Here is a 21120-nt window from a genome sequence, read left to right as displayed (position 1 = left end):
CTGGGAAATCACATTTTTATCTTTTTACAGATTTGCCTTGATTCTATTAGTTAAAACTTTAATGTTTCAAACTTCCAGTTAAATCCTTTGTGCCAATTACAGATGTGTCCCAATGACATGATGATGTCAGAGAGCTCCCATCTCAGATGTTCCCCCTCAGCCATCAGAAACATGTAAGTAATAAAACATGATAGTTAATGTAGCATTGTTGTGGTTATAATTGTCTATATAGACATTAACTTGTCTATATAGTTTAGAAATATCTGCATATATATATATATATATATATATATATATATATATATATATATATATATATATATATATATATATATATATATATATATATATATATACAGTATATATATATATATATATATATATATATATATATATATATATATATATATATATATATATATATACCATTCATACCCCTTTAAATGTTATTTCCTTTTCTTTCTGACATTACAAACATATTGGGTTTATTCACTGGACAAACAAAGTACCTTTTAGCAACCAAAGGGTAAATGGTATTCATTTCAGAATCTGTTTTTTGGGTAAGCATTAATTCTTCTGTTCAAAAGTCTGCCTGTTAGAGAAAATAATCCTAATAACAAAAAAAAAATACTGTTGAAAGAAAGTCCCATGAAGTCTAGTTTTATTATTTGATGCTGACTTTGTAGTGGAAAACATGGTTTTAGATATATGATTATAATTGTCCAAACAGAAAATGCTGTATGCACCTTTCCTTAATGTGTAAGTGACCCATGGTTGGGAAAAACATGGTTTTGGGAATATTCCTTTTAAAACAGGACATTCACAATAATACAATGCTTGATGTTAGTCTGTTTCATTAAAATGTAGTAATTATATAGATGATTTTGGTTGTGATGTGAAAAAATATATTATTACAACTTCTAAGACATTTAACTAATGGGAACATTTTTTTTGTATGTTTTTAGCTGTGAATGGCAAAAAACAGAGATTTTTTTAATGTTGTGTAAGTATTTATAGTTTTTGGACCATTTATAAATGTGTTTGTAAATAAAAAAATAAAGCTTGTAAGTGAGCTATACACAAATGAAAGTAAGTGACTGAAGTATTGCTCAAATTCAGCTCAACTAGTTTTCAAGGTCAGATTCCACAAATAGAGAATGCTTTGTTGTCTTAATGTTGATTTAAATTCTACCATTTCTGGGTTGGCTAAAAAAAAAAGAAGCATTACAGAAATCGAAAAGATGTTTGTCAAAGCGTCTTGTCGCTCCCAGTCTTCCCTGGAACAGTTGATTCTGCATGTGGAGCTGCTGAGGAACTGAGCAGCTCTCTTGGCCTGGAGACTGTGGGACTTCTCATTGTGTTGTTTCCACTCTGCCTATTTATGGTGCATTCTTAATTTTTGTTTAACACACACATGCAGCCCCACACACACACATCTTCTCCTCCCCACTCTCTTGGGCTATTTCACAGAGCGCCTTAGCTCTCCTTGATGAGGGGCAAAAACACGACTGCTATGAAAAGCCCCCGACTTCTTAGGGCTTTCTTTTCTAAACTGGCCTTTTCTTCTCCACCTGAAAGGTTCCTTAAGATTCCACTTTAAGGCATTGTGAATACTAATTTCTCCTATTAAAAAAGCCCTCATATCCCTGCCTTGCTCTCATTTGAATGACGGACTCAGGGGAGATCTCTTAATTCCTTTATAGTGGGATTCAAGACCCTTCACTTCAAAAAGTATAAATCATACTCCCAAATGAGTGAGGGAGAGAGAGGGTGGGGATTGACGAGAGAGGCTTCTGATGTGTTTCGTTGGACGGCACGAGCTGAATCCTTCTCCCCAAGCTGTTCAAATCCACTCTCCAGTGATATGGCTAGCTTGTGCTTACGACCTGACTGGGTCATTCAAGTTCATCCCAAACAATTACATGCAAACAGAAATGTCTGCTTGTGTCTGCAGTTCTGCCTGCCTAACACATTTTAAGAGATCTGTTTTATTATAACACAATACCGTGCAAAACTAATGACACATTTTGAAATTTTTTTCACTATACAACAACAAACATAACTGTATTATATTGTGATTGTATGCAGTGGCGGCTGGTGGAGTTTTCTCCAGGGGGGTTTTTATTCAAAACAGTGTTCTTTAAATCAGTCCTACCTGTCTTTATCCATGCTCGGTCAGATCCTGAAGTTTGAAAAAGCGGCAGGGAAAGCAGAAAAAAGTGTTAGCTCCGCTACATGCAGTTAGCCAAGCTTTCTTGCTAAACCAGATCTAGGAAAGGGATGTTTCTTACGCCATTTCTTTCTCTCTCCAATGCATCTCCAAATCCTGTGACTCAACCTGTCAATCACGTGCAAAAAGTCTGCGCTATGGCGGGAGATGGTGAGCAAATACACTGCCTGTCACCTCGGGGCGAAGCTCTCCGGAGCATGTACAACTTGTAACAAGAGTCTATGGACAAAAATATTTGTGCCCCAGGGCGGAAATACGTCACCAATCCTGGAGAAAAATGGAATGACGCTTTACTAGTCAATAAAGATTAAATATTTATCTTGCACATATAAAATACATATATTTCTTAATTTTTTAAATTTAAATTTAAGAGTCAATTATAATTTTTTTTTCTATGTCTTAATCAGGGTCTTTGGGTGGGTGGGGCGGCACCATAGCACCCTCTATTGGCCGGCTGCCACTGGTCTATTTGTTCTGGTTAGGTGGAAGACACCAACCACCATCACCCTAAACAGTTCTGCTTATATAAATCTTAAGATACATGGAAAGTCCTCACATCCATCTTCGTCTGCTTATGGTTCAGGTTCGAGCAGTCTATGGGCGAAAGATGGGGTACACTCCAACAGTCAACAGTCTATTTCTATTTATGAACTGCTGGAGGAAGCCGCAGTACACGGAAAGAACCCATGCATGCATAGGGTGAACATGCCAACTCCATGAAGAAAGACCAAGACCCTATGTTGGGAATTGAACTAAGAACCTTCTTGCTGTAAGGCAGCAGTGCTACAAACTGCATCACCATGCAACCCACATATTGAAAATCTCTTAAAAATACAGCTAAAATAACGTTGTCTGCTGGTTTTATTCTGTGAAGAGTAACAGCAATTAATAACTGTTGCGTCTGAGTTCGTCCAGTATAGAACACCAAACAAACTGGCAGTATCTGCCAGGAGAACAGATTGCTGGACTGCATTGCCTTAAATGGGAACGCCGATTTTTTTTACATTGGGCCCTTGATTTTACATTATTACATCATGTTCTACTCACCCATATAGCGGTGCGCCGGACTGGAGTTGTCAAAGGGCAGCCCGGGCCACAGACGGCTAAGCTCTACCCGTTATATTCATTCGGCTAGCTAATCTGAATCGTTCAATTCCATTTCGAGAGCGAGATCATCTGTGGTTGTAGCACTAGACATCTTCCAGGCATGTGAGTAAAACTAGCAGCAGTTCAGCAGACAGGATGAATGAATGGTAGCCGGCGCGCGCGGATGACGTCATACACACTCCGCTTTGTTTAAAAAAAAATATAAATATAAAAAATATAACCGCGGATGTCTGTGGGACAGTGATTCGTCTACATGTTATGAATGCTGGCGTACCATAAATAATAAATTATGAACAGTTTAGTTTTTGCCTTCAAGTCATTGCCCATAGAAAGACGTTACTTGGATATAACCTAACCGAATATCTTAAAAACGGCTCCAAATGATACAAAACTCATATGGGTGAGTAGAACATGATGTAATAACTTAAAATCAAGGGCCCAATGTAAAAAAACAGTGTTCCCCTTTAATTATTACATAACACCAAAATAAATTTAATTTTACTCAATTACCTTACCTGTCCAGTCGAAAGCCTGTAACCTCAGCATCCGTCTTAAAATCTTGCTTCCTCATGATTTATCTCCACCAGGTAAAAGTTACGTCGATTCAGACTCTCTTTTCTTCAGGTAGTTACTTTCTTTTCTTTTCTCGGTTACTTTCTCTTCCCTCTGCCTTGGCAGTGAATATCGATGATCCTCCATTTCAACAGAAAATGACAAGTAGAATAATTTCAGGTCGCCTTTTCTTGTTTTATGTTCCTTCATTTATAACAAATGTTCATATGCATATAATGATTAAAGCCACTAAGTTTTGTCCCCTTTCAGCTGTTATAATCAAAGATGGTACTGCAACTTAGTATCTGTCATTGGAATGCTGGATACAAAATGTTTAATCTGTGATTTTATTAGGTTTTGGCAAAATATGCATTTATGAAAGTACTTGTTTTTTTGCTAATAAAAAGCCAAATTAGCTAGACACTGTCCTTTTATGACTAAAATCTAATAGCACTAACAGTTATTCTTAGATATTAAGCTTAGTGTGGCAGTTTCATGTTGTGGGGTGTTTGCCAGCAGGTCTGCTGTATGGCACCAAATTCTGGGAAATTAAGGAGTAGTACTTTAAGCTGGCATATTCTGTTGTAGTATTGTTAAGTAATGCAAAGTTATTTTTGATTAAAAAAAGTACAACATTTCCCTCCTAATCATCATTAAATCTATTTATATACAGACAGAGCATTTTGTAGGATTTAACTACAATTTAGACGGTCACTTTAAAATGCATAACCACCTCCCACTGGAGCTTCTCTATTGATTATTTTATTCCTAAATGACACTTGTGCTGTGAGATAAATCATAGCATTACACTACTCCCTTCCCAGTTTTCATTTTAACTGTGAGATCACAGTGTCAGCAGTTAGTATATTGGTGTGAGTGGCCTATTGATTATTGATTTGGAGCAATTGATTATACTCCCTGGAGAGCCTAATCCTTTCTGATTCATTTGAATTCCTCTATTAATCTTAAGATCCTGCTCACAACTGAAGCAGCATGAACACTAATGAAAATAGATGGTCATTTTTCTAACTGTGGCTTCTCCCTCCTCTTTTGATTTATCATTTCTAATTGATATATTTGCTTTTGTATGTGTGCTCCAAAATTACAGCTGACCCTGTGTCAATGCTGTTTTAACTCTGCACCCTGAGGGACTTCATTGTGTTTTAAAAGTGTCTTATATGACCTGAAAGAAATCTATCTTGGGCACAATTTGCTCGGTGTCCTTGTGCCTTTGATTGCGTTTAGCTGTTGTTGGCCCCCGTTTTTGGTCCATAGAGCTTCAAAGTCACTGTCTGCTTTCTCATCACAGTTTCAGTAAATTTAGGTGGAGACATCTGTTAAGTTTTAGAAAACTGATTAAGTAACAGATGTTAAATAATAATAATGCCACACATTTTTTATTTTTCTACAACTACTGACACCTGTGTACTGCTGATTAAAAGTTGTGCATTTTTACTGAACTAATCTGTATTATTTTCCTCAGCTTAATGATCCAATTTAAAGTATTCTCAAGTTTGATTACGATATTTTTGAGCACCTCAATTGGCTTCAGATGGCTACAAATGGCTTTGTCTTCCATCACTCTGGGGCAGGATAGGACCCTTTCCTCCCTTCAGGCTCCTGGCCTGCTGCATGTCTCTGCCTCAATGCAGTAGGGAAAGAGATAGAGGGATGGCTCTCCATACATTAAGGCCAAATGCATCACGGTATTACATTTAATGCCGCAGGCGTGCCTTGTGAAATAATGCAACGTTTAAATGTGGATCGATTTTGGAATTAAAAAGTTAGTTTGCAAAGATTTACTGTGAGGAGTTCAATGTCTGAGCTCTTTATCAGAGCCGCAAATGGCTGGTTATGTGCTGTCCGACAGAGGTACGATTGAGGGATCGATAGGCGCGTGATTTACTAACTGGAGTACAGGTAATCAATAAGTATAAAAGTAAATGAAATATGCATTACTGGGATTTTATTAGAGAAAGGTAGCAGGCAGAGAATAACGGTCAGGCCATTTATTTTTATATCTATTGATTATACAACATAGGGACTTCGCTCAAAGGATGCCCTGAACAGCTCTCAACACCCAGCGCCTGCACACCCGTCATGTGATTTATGGGAGTTGAGGTCACCGGACAGTCTGCCAGTTAAAAGGCTGGCCTTACAGGACCTCTCTGGTGCATGTGTCTGTAAGGGATGTGAAGCTTTACGTAGCTTGTTCCTAAAAATGAGGTTTTCTCTTTGCGGTTCTCTGCTATTTTAAGATGCTGTCTTAAAGATTTACTGAAATGTTCAGTATGCAACACTTTCTTAATGTCTGACTTTTTTAATTTATGAAAAATACTCAATATACTGTAGTGAGGAAAATAAGAAAGCAGAGTGAATGAAGAAGGTGAGAGCAAAGCATTTGGTAATGATCCAGATGAAGTGTGAGTTTAAGCTATAGGTGTGAGTCACAAAATGGGGCAAAATTTGTTGCTTGGCGGAGGTCTGAGCTCTCGGAGTGCTCTTCTTGTTTGATTATGTATTTTGTAATGTGTTTTAAAAAGAACTGGGTTCTTAACTTTGATTTTGTTTAATGTTTTTTGTTAATCCACACACTGCCAAAATTATACATAGAAATGTTCTGATCCTTCTTGATAATTTATGTAAAAAAAAATCCAAACAATGTTCAGTAAGGAGTTTCTCAGAGAGGAGAAAAAACATTTAAACAAAGAGGAACCCGTCCAGATGACCTACTCAGTTTCTTTAGAATATACATACAAATACTCGTACCCCTTTTAAAATTAGCAATTCAGTAAGTTGAGCCAATTCTTTTTGCTTAACAAGGTGATGGTATTTTTGGACGGATGCTGTAGCATACATCAAGTGTCAATGATGGTAGCATCATCATCATCATGCTTTTGAGCTGTTTAGTTGTGAGTAGTATTTAAAATTTCACATGTCACTGGAATAATAAACCTCAAACTCTATAATTCACCTGAAATCAACAGAGAGGCTGATATATTGAATTTTATTTTGTAAAAAAATTATCCCAAACACACCTTAAAAGATCTTTAGAGCTAGAAGTTGGCTTATTTGAATTTTTAGAAAGAATTTATATCCTCAAAAATATTAAAGATTTATAGAAGTTATGACCTGAGGCCATTTTGGTTACATAATGCTATGCACTTCCAGGTTGTTGATATGCTGGCCACAGCTGATAGCCATTTCAGCTCCACCCCTTGATATGGCTATCCTTTTTTGTCTCCTCCCAGGGGACATTCCCTTGAGTAACAATAGCCAGGCTTTACCATCTAGTCCATCCCATAAAACCAACCAGTTTGAATTTAAATGTATGAAAAGAGATTTTATGCCAAAAGGATTTTGGGGACATAAAATGAAAATAAAAAAAAAATGCAACTGGTACTGTAAATTGCTAAAGGACAAGATGATAAAAATATTTATGATGTATGAACAAATTTTACCTTGTATGTAAAATTTTGACCTCAACATCTAAACTTTTCCCTAATCTGTTGTTTTTTAACTATTACTAATGTACCTAGTATGCTTCAAAAATAAAAACTTAAAGATTACTGTGACTTAAATCTGCACGATGAGCATTATTCCTGGTTAGGACCATATGTAGAAGATCAGTTGAAGGTAGATGGATCTTTTGATCACCTTTGCAACAATATGGAAAATGGAGTCTTGGCCTGCAGAAAAAGTACAAAAAGTTATCAGCTGTTAAAACTTTTGCAAAGGACTATATAATGTTAAATAAAGTGAAAGACAGCATAATTACTAATTTAAACCTAAACCCTTTGGTCTTTTCACTTCAAAAACCACTTTACCCCCCTCCCCTTCAGATAAAGCAGCATTCCTTGATCTTAAATATACATCTCTGCAATTCAATGCTATTGAGACCTAACAAGCACACAGGACTTTGTGTTTAAGTGAACATAAAAATGGCTCTGAATCAGCATTTTCTACTCATTAAAATATTCAGCAGTGGAAAACAATGTATTAATGAAGAAAAATGTTAACATGACAAAATTCATGTCTAAAAGTAAAGTAAATGTGTTTGCAAATGTGCGGTGCTGGATTTTTATTGACTTATGTAAAATGATTTCATCATTTGGGTGATGTTTTCTTTTCTGTCTTCGGTGCTCCAGGCAGATTAATTTCGTTCCAGGAATGTTGTGCTCAGCAGACGTGCGAAGGAAGAAAGAAGCAGAAGCTGTATTCATCACAACATCAGGTAACAGCCTCCACACACTGACACATCTGCACTAATTTGAAACCACGACTTAAAGATGTTGAAGAAGGTATTGTTTATTATAAAACAGGTGTTATTTTGTTGTTAAGCAACTTGGACTAGTTTTTTTTTATGCTGGAATGGCAATTTAAATGTTTACAACTCTTTGAACTAAACTTTGGATTTATTTAATATATTTCCATTAAATAGCAGCTCAATGGGTTAATGATTTACTTTTGTAGAAGTTACAGGAGTTAAAGAAGCATGTTGTTCCTCTTTCCTTATAATGCCATTTCAGGAAGTAATTAAGAAATTCAGACTTGTGATAAATATGACAGCAGAAGTGTTTCTTTTTTTTAAAAAGCAGGATTATTATACATGGTTGTTGCACAGGGTATTTACATGGGTATTTAAATAGATGGGTATTTATTTTTACAACTATTGCACTGGGTGTCATATGTAAAGGAACAGGTTATTGCACAGGGTTAAACTAATTGCACATTGCACAAGTTATTGCCGTTGTAGGGTCGCATTGTAGAGTCTGGTTACAGCAGAGATTTACAAACAGGTGAAATGGTTCCTCTGTTTCAAAAATGGTAATGTGTCGCATTGTTTATTTATCAATCTTAAACTATTTTTTGTGTGCATCCCAATCAAAAATGTTGATTTATTTATTTAAAATTATATTTAATAACCAATAGTTTTGTTGCTTATTTGCCTTCATTTCCAAGGTAGAAACATCGCATAAGCAGCTCTTTTCAGTGCACTGACTTCCAGAACAAGCTGAGCTGTAAAAACAATAATAGCAGAATATTCCACAAAGGTTTTTTAGATCAAGTTCTTATTGACAAATTACCCTACAGGAGAAAAAATTTCAGCACGAAATTAAGCCTTCATGCTTCCAGGTTTAGACATTTCAATTGTTCACATAAGTGGAAGGTTAATTTCTGTATAGATGGAAAAATCTCTACTTTTATTTAGGAAAAACAACTATGCACCTCTTGAAACCCAAGAGAAATGTAACAATGAGCTAGAAAGGTAAAGAAAATGTATTTATGGACTTGTACACAATTATGAAAAAATGCGTCTATAAACCTATTACATTTTACAAGGTTGAATTTATTACATAATCCAAACGTATGACAAAATGCATGGTTACAAGGCATTACTAAATTTAAATATCCGTCCGTCCATCCATCCATCCATCCAAATCATTAACTTTAAGGAAGTTAGAAGTCTTTAAAAGTGTAGTGTATCTTCATGTAAAATAAGTACAAACTGTGTTTGAAAACAAAAACACACTATAATTCAGTTATACATGCAAAACTGAACTGTGTGAGCCAAAATCCCAGGCTATCAACAGCTTCACAACTCCACACTAGTCCCGTGTTTCATTGTCTGTTTTTTTTTTTGCTTCACATCGTATCGTCATTGTTAGACACACCCAGTCAAAGCATGGTCTTTTTGCAAGATAAAAGTCAGCATATTAACTACACAATCTACTTGAGTGGTATTATAGGCTCGTATCAATAAAACAGTGGTAGTGGGGGGAAATATGAAACTGACATTTGTGACAGCACAATGCCTTTTTACAAGCTACTGGAAAAAAAATTCCTTTTTGGTTCCTTTTTATGCAGCAGAAACAAACCTTTACTGTCTGCATTTTGAATATATTCACAGTCTGAAGCAACTATATTCACAAAGCTTCCCAACTAAGACTTAAAAATATGACAAGGACACAGTTTAAAATAAACTTGTTTTTAAATAAATTCTTAATACAGTTTGTAATATATTTTTTTTAAATAATTTTTGATCTCTAATGTATTTTAACTTTTAATTTTAAGGCATTAGCAACTAGTTCTGTGAATTAGAATTACATAGGAAGAATTACGTAATAACAAAACTTCTTTATATACCATTATGTATTGCAAATTTATTATTTTTGTTTTGTTTCTTGTGCAAATTATTTTTACTATAAAGATTGCATGAACCCATCCGTGTAGCTCTGGCTACCGTATTTTCACGACCATAAGGCGCACCGCACTAAAAGGCGCACTCTCAGTTATGTGTGCCATTTCTGTATTTAACACACACATAAGGCGCACCGGACTATAGGGCGCGTTTTTTATATACAGGTACATGTCCTCTACTACCTTTAAATAGCTCTACTGCGTATTTAAAAATACAGCGGGAGCAAAACTGAGTATGACTGTGCTTTATTCATGTATTTATTACAAAGTATTAATCAAACCTGGGAGCTGGCCGTGAGACAGACACATCGCAGATAACAGAGCGCTGTGATCACTTCTAAATTAAATTAAACTCCTGAAACCTGCCGACGGAATATGTTCGCTTTCATTGCCGGTATCCTGGTGCCTGCAGTTTAAATTATTTAGATGAAAAACACCTGCCAGCCACCGTGGTGAACCCGGAGGCTACCCGGCCTAGAGGCTGCTGTTGAAGGGATTTCTACTGTCGGCGCACCGCTGGTATGTGGGGGTCTGAGCGGCTCCGACAGAAATAGTATAGGCACGATGATAATCTGGATGAACTGACTGCAATGATTACGTTTTCAGGTGGACTTTCTCACTTAAAAACATATTAAAACTACTTTATTCCCACTGATCACAGCAAGTATAGCTGCAAGATTTAGATTATTTAGATGAAAAACACCTGCCAGCCACCGCGGTGAAACCGGAGGAGACCCGCCCAGAGGCTGCTGTTGAATTAAGTTTTCAGGTAGAAAAATAGAGCGGGAGCAAAACTGAGTATGATTGTGCTTTATTCATGTATTTATTACAAAGTATTAATCAAACCCATCAAAGTCATCATCCTCTGTTTCTGAATTAAACAGCTGCGCTAAATCAGACATGCCAATTTCCCCTTCTTCTCGCTGTCAGAGTCACTTTCCGTGCCGCGCGGCTCCTCAGAAATGATGCCGGCTTTTGCGAAAGCTCGAACAACAGTTCCAGCAGACACGTTAGTCCAAGCATCTACAATCCATCCGCTAACGGTGGCGTAACTTGCCCGGTGCTGCCTTCCACTTATCGTGAAACTGTGGTCTCCGTCTGTCATCCATCGCTCCCACGCCGCTCGCAGCCTTACTTTGAACGGCTGGTTCACACCGATGTCGAGCGGTTGAAGCTCCTTTGTCAGACCCCCCGGGATAACAGCGTTCATTTGATTCACCTTTTTTTTCACATCGGCTGTGAGATGGGCACGCAGTCACAGATTAACAGCGATGGTGATGCTTGGAAAAAAAACACCTGGTCTCCTCACATACACCTGCCTCAGCCACGCTTTCATCATCTCCTCATCCATCCAGCCTTTTTCATTTGCCTTAATATCATATGTCATCAGAGTGCTGTGTCTGTCTTGCTGTCAGCTCCCAGATCAGCTTCTCTGATTGGTTGATGCGGCGCGTCCAGCAGCAAAACTTCAATTTTTCCATCTCGAGCAGCAGCAGCGCGTTGGCAGATGCTTAAACGCTCCCGCGCAGCGCCTGCTGCTCAAAACGCGCTGCGGGACCTTTTGCTGCGCCTATACGCGCGTCAACCATTGACTTTGCATGTAAACACGCTGCACCTGCTGGGTCCGGTTCACACCGATGTCGAGCGGTTGAATAACAGCGAGCACAGCTTTAATTTGTTTCACCATGTTTTTCACATCAGCTGTGAGATGGGCACGCATGGAGTCACAGATTAATGGTGATGAGTGGAAAAAAAACACCTGGTCTCCTTACATTCAGCCACTCTTCCATCATCTCCTCAATGAGGTGGTCTCAAAAGTCGCAGTTACAACACACATAGGGCGCACCGCACCAAAGGGCGCACCGCACATTTTGAGGGGAAAAAAGACATTTAAGTGCGCCTTATAGTCGTGAAAATACGTTATATGTTTTGGCTTTAGACCCTAGGGCAAAGGGAACCTTCTCTTCAGTCCCAAGTCTTCTGCGGCCTGTAAGAGCTTTTCGTCCATCCATCCTCCCATGGACTCTGAGAAGCCTCCTCCTAAAGACAAAAAATCCCTCAGCATGATACTGCTACCACCATAATTAACGATTCGGCTGCCTTGTCATGATATATTCTGTCACAGATTGGATTTTCCTAAAATTGCAAGGATTTGGTCCAATAAACTATTACAAATGTGTTGTTAGCATTCAATGCAAAACTAATAATCCTTCAGTCAAAGGGATAGTAAACAAAAATCGAATCCAGAACTGATGCAAAAATCAGTTCAAACTACGGTACAAGCTGGTTAAAAATTACTTGAGGGCAAGGTTAGGCTAAACACTTGAACAGACTGAAAGATGAGCTTGCAGGGGTGAGTTATAAATATCAAAACACACAACAGAGACATTAAGATCTTAAGCCAGAAGTTGACAACAATAGGGTTTTTCAGAGGACAAATGCAGCTGGGAGTGTGTTCAAGAAGTGAAGGCAGGAAATAAAGTTCAAGAAAAAAGAAAGCAAAACAAGACAATTTTGAAAGGCTTAACCAGGTAACCTGGGCATGACTGTATATGGGTTTTCTTTTGTCCTCATTCTGCTGTTCTTCACTAATGTTCTTTAAAAAAATTAGATTAAATTGTCCACAGTTTGGTGTTATTCATTAATTACACATATTTTAAAGGCAATTTTTTATGTCCTGTTTTGCCAATATTTCTCTGGGAATCAATGTCCTAGAGCTAGATGACAATCCAACACATTTGCTTTCACAAGCAGACCATTATGGTTGTTGCCATGAGGTTCCACTTTATTGAAAATTATTTAGGGAGAAAAATCTTTCACAACGGACACAGAGATGGAAATGGAGGTGAGAAAGAAATAGTGGATAAGAACTAAGGGAATTTCTGGCTGTGGACTTTATTTAGGGGTGAGCTGAAAACTAATACAGTTCACAAATTGTTAAGGAAACTATTTTTGAAACATTATAGCATGCTCTTTTTCTTCTTTTCACAATTATGTGCTACTTTGTGATTTAATCTTTCTATTAAATCCCAGTATAATACACTGCACTTTATTATTTTTTTTTATTTAACCAGGAAAAAAATCCCATTGAGATGAAACACCTCTTTTTCAAGGCAGTCCTTGCCAAGAGGCAGCAAAGTTACATAAGAAACATAAATACATAAAAATAATAGCAGGTACATAAAAAAACAAAAAAGAACACATCAAGTAAAACAATTACAGATCATTGAGGCTGCTTGAAATTCTTTCACTTTCAACTTAGAAGCATTTAAAGATAGATGGTTTATGGTTCTATGGTTGAGATGTTGTGAATTAGCGCTATGTAAATAAACTGAATTAAATTGAACTGATACCAAATAAGAGCAGATTAGCATAGAGAAGTGATAATTGGAGTTATACAGAGTTTTAGAAGACACCAAGCTGTCTGCGCTGGGTGTGTGTTACACCAGTCAAGCTGCCTTTTTTCATCAGCCTGATGCCTCTGAACCGTGTGTCTTCAGTGGATTGAAATCTGAATTGGTTTGTCCACCTTTTCTTCTCTGTTCACCACTCTTGCAGCTGCAGTTTGTCATTTAAATAACGAATGCTGGTGGTTCCCTGATTTACTGAGGGGTGCGGACCTGTGATGTATATTAATATTGCTGCACAGGGCTCTGTACTGGGGTCCATCATTCATGTGGATAAAAGAGGTGGAATTTAAAAACAGCCAATGCTTTACTTGGATACAGATTGGATCCATTTATTGCGCTGAGTGATGGAACAGCTGGCAATTCCGTCCTTCACCTTACCAGGGCTGAACCGCTTCCCATAATAGTGAAAAAAAGATTCACCCCTGGCCCCCAAAGACCTCTCATACTCACAGAAGCAGCTTGTTTACATTTAAACTACAGTTTACTACAAACAGTAGATATTGAATATTTCTTAATGTTAAGCACCTTTACGTTTTTTGTTTTTTTTTAGGAATTCTGTATATTTCTTTTGGAACCTCTGCACAAATTCACAAATTTTGAATCTAAATGTCTTAGATTTCCATATTTAGCGCTATCTATGTGTGAGGGGATGATAAAAAAAGAGAGTCATTCAGCGACAGATCCTGTTCGACCCTGTTTGGACTGATTTTCTGTTTCTTGAGTCTAGTGCCCCCTGCCCACAATGATTTATCATGCACCCCATGTCATCCAATGTCAGTTTCTGCAGCTGCAACTGCTCTGTATAAATCTTTACCCCGGCAGCCCCCTGCACCATGTCTCTGCTCAGTAATCACAGGACCTTCAGGAGATGCACACTTACTCTGACAAGCTTTCACACTCTACTCGCTGGAATTTTGGTTTGCTGCCACTCTGACATAAATGTGCACAGAGGCAAATCAGATTCTGTGATTTACTGAGTGAAGTCGTTTCCCGGTAGACATCCTGTTTGCATCGAAAGATTGTTGTCTGCTTTCAGTAGAAAGAACAGCGTATTACTCTTAGTGAACACGACAGCTGAGTCTTTGGATTAGCCAGAGGAAGTGGATTGTTGTATATGTTAGTGGCTGGATCTAAAACCAGGTAATCAGGAGTGAAAATGGACTGTGTCTGGAGTTATCCTCCGTGGCTCTATGGGGAATTACTCAGGCGGTACCCAGCTGTTGCTTTGTCTTCTTTCTTTACTCTCTTAGCACCTTCACAACACTGCTAAACCTGGTCCCTAAAAAAGAAACAAAAAAAAAAAACAACAAAACACAAGAACTTATCAGGCCAGGTATCTATTTGGATTAGATGACCACTCCATTTCTCAGCTTTAAATTGGAGAGCTTCTACTTTTCTTTCTGCCAATCCAGATATTCCAAACAATTCCTTGGTTCTCCTTCTTTCCTACAACTATTTAAAGGGCCTATATTATCATGAATATATCTTGCTTTTTGCAATCAGGTTTGTGACTTACATTAGTTATATTTATTTCCACTGATTATTGAGAACACAGCCAACAAGAATAATAATGGTCTTATTTCTAGATGCATAACTTGCTTATCAGTGCATACTATTATATGCGCTCAACACAAGACCATTAATAGGAATCTCTTTAATTTGAATTTCAATTTATAAAGTAAAGATTTAGGTTTTTAATTCATTCATAAAGGAAAAGGAAATGTGGAGCGATATTTTCCAAGAACTGTGGCCTTAGATGAGCGGTGATTTCAAATTGAATAATAAGGGCTGGTTATCCTCCCGCAGCAGTGTGTCGCAGTAGGCTTGTCACAGATATTTTTGATTTATGCCCAATATTGAAGTGTGGTCTGCGCTATGTTATTCCACGCCACAATGCAAAAGGAACAATCACGAACTAGCTGTGGGTCGAGATACAGCAGAGGGGGTGAGGAAGTGGGGGCAAGTTTGTCCGACAACAGAGGGACATGAGGGCAAAAAAGAGCGGCTCCAAGGTGGAAAAAGGGTCTCAGCGTTCTCGCACACCTCGCTCTTCTCGCCTCCTGTCTGCGGCACTGTCTGCGGTCACCTACAATTTTGGCAAGGTGGACTAGAGTGTCTGCGGAAGGGGCGGGGGCACATTCACGTTCACTGTGACACACACGCAGACCACCTGGTTTCTGAATATATATCAGCCTTTAGGGAGGCTAAAGATACCTTTTAAATTTTGTAAAATAGCCTTGTTAAATGTAGTCAATAAACCGAATGAAGTGTGCACTAAAATGTGCTTAATTTCATGAGTATGTTGAACATTATTAAGCTGTTAAACCTGTTCACAAAACTATCTCTGCTCCTCTGGAGTAGCAGGACGCTATATGCTATGCTCGGTCTGTGAGAAATCCCTCTTGGCATTGAAGCAACCAGTGAGAAAGTAGGGCCCTGATTGGATAACGCAAAAATCTGTCACTTCCATTTAGGTTAAGCCTCTTATAGAGTCTATGAAGCAGGGGCGGTCAGTCCGGGGGTGGGTCATGAAGCTGGCTGCTCCCCTCTATCTGACACCGGGCAGATAGAGGGGAGGTTTTCTTCATCAGACTCAGACCAGAGAGGAAAAAGCAATCATTCAGACAGAACAGTTGCATTCTGCTTAACTCTTGTCTGATACCCCTTTCCCACTGGCCGAAAACCCGTTTAAACCCGGGAAAAATTAGCTTTTAGTGGCAGTGGGAAGAGCTCATTGACTCGTATCTGTGTCCGGGTCAAAAGACTCGGCAAGTGACCCACGTTAAAATCGCCTTGGCTCTGTTCGGCCATTGAAGGCAACATACGGACGTCAACACACCGCGAAAGTCACTTCTGATCTAACCAGATCTGATCAAGCCAAACAACTCTGTTTACATTCGATAAACATGGAGTAGCACTGCCTCAGCCGTATCTTGACCCACAGCGTATAGCGCAGACCACGCTTCAAAATTGAGCATAAATCAAAAATGTCTGCGTCAAGCTCCCTGCCACACACTGCTGCGGGGAGTATAACCAGCCCTTTAGACCCAGCTTTTTTTGCCAGAAGGGAGCCAAATGCAGATTGTCAGTGGCTCGACCCATGTTTCAAAAACACACGTTAACCCGCTATTTTCAGTGCGAAAGAGGCTATAGTTTGTGGAGTTGATTATTTCAGAGTGCTTCACAAGAGCTATTTTTACCTGTTGTAGGAATGTTGTTTTCATGTGTTTCATTATTTGTTAAAGCAGGACGTTATGTCTTGATTTAATTAACACAAGCCTCCCCTGTTTCAGATACTAATGGCAATCTTAAGACCAGTGTTGGGCACGTTACTTTGAAAAAGTAATTAGTTATAGTTACTAGTTACTTCTCCCAAAAAGTAACTGAGTTACTAGCTGAGTTACTCCACAATAAAAGTAACTAGTTACTAGTAAAAGTAACTATTGCTTTACTTTTGCGTTTCTCGCCCCCGTAAACCTCACCACCCAGCCCCCACCTTCTCGCCGTGTGTTTCTAAAGCCAGCTGAATAGAGCGGACGACAAAGACAAGAACATGCAGAGAGTTTTGCATTTCTTGTAACTCAACGTAAATGACATCAGGGGGGAACGAGATGTGAAGTTTTTTAACAGGGCATTCAGATCTGGTGAGTATATGAAATTAATAACTGGGGATGTCTAATTCTGAAATCGTGTGTGTTTGGGTTGTTATAGATACTGCAACATCTATCTATCTATCTATCTATCTATCTATCTATCTATCTATCTATCTATCTATCTATCTATCTATCTATCTATCTATCTATCTATCTATCTATCTATCTATCTATCTATCTATCTATCTATCTATCTATCTATCTATCTATCTATCTATCTATCTATCTATCTATCTATCTATCTATCTATCTATCTATCTAGATGTATACTCTGTGTGTGACATAAAATATGGATCTCCATCCCTGCCACAAAGGCCATCAAATAATGTTTAAAATAAAAAATACAGTAGGTTGAAAAGTCAGAGCATCCATCCATCCATCCATCCATCCAGATTTCTCCCTTTCATTTGATCGTTCACGCTCTGCATAGTTCTCCTGTGGCGCGAGCACAGGGCGACTGTTGCGCGCCTTTAGCGAGCATGCGCGTTTCCTGTCGCTTGCGCGGTGACTCTTGCCGCCTGCGCTGTGCGGAGATGCAGAGGGAACCGTTGTGTGGTGGGGAAACGCAGCTCGACGTAAGACAGGCATTTCCATGTGGAAAACGCTGTTTTGCTGCTGGAGTCATCCTCACTCTCCATCTCTCTGTGTGTGCTGTACGTTAACACCCAGCAGCAGAAACACCCACCTACCCAACTGACAGACGGAATCTCACTATACATCAGCCATTCTCATCCTCCCCTCTCTCATGACAAGGCGCGCACCACTGGATGACCTAAAAAATAATCTTTAATATCTCTTAAACAAAAGTAGCACAAACAATATTTTTTTCTGCACAAATCTGCACTAACGTTGCACTAACCATTCAGTCAATTTGCAGAGTTTTTTGACGTGGGTGGGGTGTCAGCTTCACGCACCTGCGCACGAGTCCTATCATGAAGAAAGGTTCATTGTGCGACCTGAGTAACGCGCAGTAACGGGGTGTCTGCAATGGTAACTGCGTTATAGTTACAGTCAAAGTAATTAGTTAGATTACTCGTTACTAAAACAAGGTAACGGCGTTAGTAACGCCTTTACTTTCAACGCCGTTAGTCCCATCACTGCTTAAGACCTAGCTCGGGATGGACTGGTTTTTAAAGCATTAACAGTTAGCTCGTTTTGCCTGGAAAATTACCTCTCACAACAAAAACTATCCATCCATTTTCATCACGCTTATCCCTGCTGGGGTCGCGAAGGGTGCTGGTGCCTATTTCCAGCTGTCTACGGGCGAGAGGTGGGGTACACCCTGGACAAGTTGCCAGTCCATTGCCGGGTAACACAGAGACAAACAGAACAACCAACCATTCACGCACACACTCACACTGAAGGAGAATTTAGAGAAGCCAACTAACCTAACAGTCATGTGTTTGGACTGTGGGAGGAAGCATGCTCATGGAGAACATGCAAACTCCATGTAGAAAGACCCGTGGCAGGGAATTGAACCCGGAACCTTCTTGCTGCAAGGCTATTGCTCCACCGAGCAGCCCGCAACAAAAAATATTTAAAAAAAAATATATATATATTTTCCGATTCAGATTTATTATTGCAGTTTCTAATCCAGTTGCTACCAGGGTTGCTCTTTTAATCTCCTACATTTCAGTGTTTCCATTTTTCAAAACCACCATAATTAAAGTACTTCATGTTTAGTATCTATGCAGTGCTTGTCCAGGTTTGACCTATCTCTAAAAAATGTTCTCGAATCTATTTGCTCAGATACTGAAAGAGAAAATAATGCAGATTTTTCTGGGAAAAAAAGTTTTTTTCTTACCCGCTACATTTCATGCTGTCAGTCAACACCCACAGTCACTTCATGGTCTGGCTAATGACTTTCTTCTAAAATATTTTTTAAGGCATAGAATTAATTGTCTTCTTCCCTCTACTTCCCTCTACTTTTGTTTCTCACCTTGAATCCAATATTGTTGTATTTCTAGTGAAGAGACTGTAATCTGGTTGATTAGGAGACCTTCTTGTTTAACTCATTCAGTTTCAAAGTAGTGGATTTTGGAATTAGTTTTTCACTTTGAAGAGCAGTGACAAATGCGTTTTGATTTATTTAAGTTTCATACTTTATAGATTATCTTTGTTCATTATATGACGAAATAAACACTTCATGATGCAGCTTGCTGATGGCCTTTGTCTAATGAAGTCATAGTCCATCACACTGTTTGCTATGTTGATAGGTTAGTACAATGTTGGGGTCCAGGTTTAAGCCAGCCCTCAGCATGGGTGAGACCACCTTTCCTCTCACCTCTGTCTTCATGTGTCTCCTTCCCCCAAACTCAAAGGCAGCATGACAGATCACCTGCGCCGGGGGCCCGCTGCGTTCTTGCCCGGTGGTCCAGCCCCTTCTCATTAATGCCCAGCCTAGTGCGAGGGCTGCGTGGCAGCACAAGACAAATAACGCCAGCACTCAGCCATCACTTGTGCTGACAGAAATGCAGCCCACCGCACTATTTTGCCCTCTCAAGCTCCACTCCGAAACCTGCTCTTGTCCTTCAACCCCCACCCCAATATATTTGGTTTCCACCTGCACCTGTCTGCGCTCCTTCACCAAACTTTTAGGTGTTTTTGAGGGGGGCTGAGCAGGTTGATGTTGCTGTAGGGTAAGCTTTACACAGAAATCAATGCAGGTTGATATACAGGCCCCGCTTAACAGCTCGCTTTGCATAAACATTGTTTTCTGTTTGACTTTATGGAGACATATTTGTTTTAAGCAGCCTGTTCTGTCAGGTGCTTCTTGACTCACTTGTGTGCCGGGAGGTCTGATTTGAACATCTTATTTCTGCATTTGTAAAAAGAGCAGTCTGTGTGTGTTCATGAGTGGGGGCAGAAGAGAGAGAGAGAAACACAAAGGCTAATCATTAAAGAGCCATTCAACCCTGTTCATTTAAGTGTGGGAATCAGCAGCCCCATTACTGTCAATGTGTAATTAGCTGATTAATAAACAGGGGGAGAGGCAGCGCTCCAGGAAGGCCTGTAATGATTGTTTTTAGAGAGCATCTCATAAGAGCTTATTAAGATGGTGAGGTGGTTCCATTCAACTTCCCATTATCACCCACAGTAAATGTATGTACTGTAATTCTCCCTCTGTCAGAGAATCGTTGTATTCTAATTTCTTTACTGACCTTGGTATAAAACTGCTTGATTGCAAGTGTTGCTATTTCTTCACTAGTGCGACAAATTTCTCAGTCTTCTTCTTAATTTATCATATAAATACATATAATAATGTTAATTTTATATTATATATAAGATATTATATTAGATTGTGTACAGTACATTATAGTCTTTCTCATAACCTCAATGTTTTTATTCATATTTTGTTAATTTGCTTCCATAACCTTAAGTTTATTTAGGATATATTTTTTTGTTATATATCAAAACAAAGAAAGCAGCCCATCGTCATGAAATGGAAGAACGATGCTGGTTTTCAAGTTGGATGCTATTTTTTCAGTTCGCCTCTTGTGATTAAATCCTAAATTAAACTGACTCCAGAAATACCTACAGTAACTAATATAATAGTATGTCTACACACAAAAGGAAACTTAGTAAATACCTGATATTAAATGTGAACTTGATACACTTGGTGAGGTAAATGTGTTGCCTCTGTAAACTTGATATAATACATGTTCAGAATAAAAACATGGCAAAAAAATATGCCATAAAACATCATTTTCAAAGCCCTATGCCATTTCAATAACACATTTCAATAAACAGTGTGTTTACCCATGGTAAGAGCACCAGAGTACAGAAAACAGAATAAAACAGCAATCTTCTTTGACTTAGTTAGAGCAGCACCTTCACATTAACTTTTACTACCCTGCTTGTTTATGCTGCAGGACTTTCTGATACAAATTCTCTCAAAAATGCTGCTGTGTGTAGTGTGCCAGGAAAGAAAAGGCATCGGAACTTGCAGAGTTGTATGCAAGTTGTG

At 38.7% G+C, this 21120-nt stretch overlaps 1 protein-coding gene across 2 annotated transcripts in view; it reads left to right on the top strand.

Moving 5' to 3' along the window:
- The window catches only part of LOC119787555 (G patch domain-containing protein 2-like), a 45152-nt gene that overhangs the window by 14625 nt on the left and 9407 nt on the right, over positions 1-21120 (top strand). For both annotated transcript variants that reach the window (XM_038291497.1, XM_038291498.1), the window contains exons 8-9: positions 79-173; positions 8038-8123. In XM_038291497.1, coding sequence (XP_038147425.1) covers positions 79-173; positions 8038-8123 — 181 coding nt within the window. The remainder of the gene's footprint in view (positions 1-78; positions 174-8037; positions 8124-21120) is intronic.

This window comes from Cyprinodon tularosa, unplaced genomic scaffold, assembly GCF_016077235.1.
Source record: "Cyprinodon tularosa strain WSP-4 unplaced genomic scaffold, ASM1607723v1 ctg3, whole genome shotgun sequence".
Classification (NCBI taxonomy): Eukaryota; Metazoa; Chordata; class Actinopteri; order Cyprinodontiformes; family Cyprinodontidae; genus Cyprinodon; species Cyprinodon tularosa.
The sequence above is the reverse complement of the archived record's forward strand: the minus strand, read 5'-3'. Positions and strand labels throughout refer to the sequence as shown.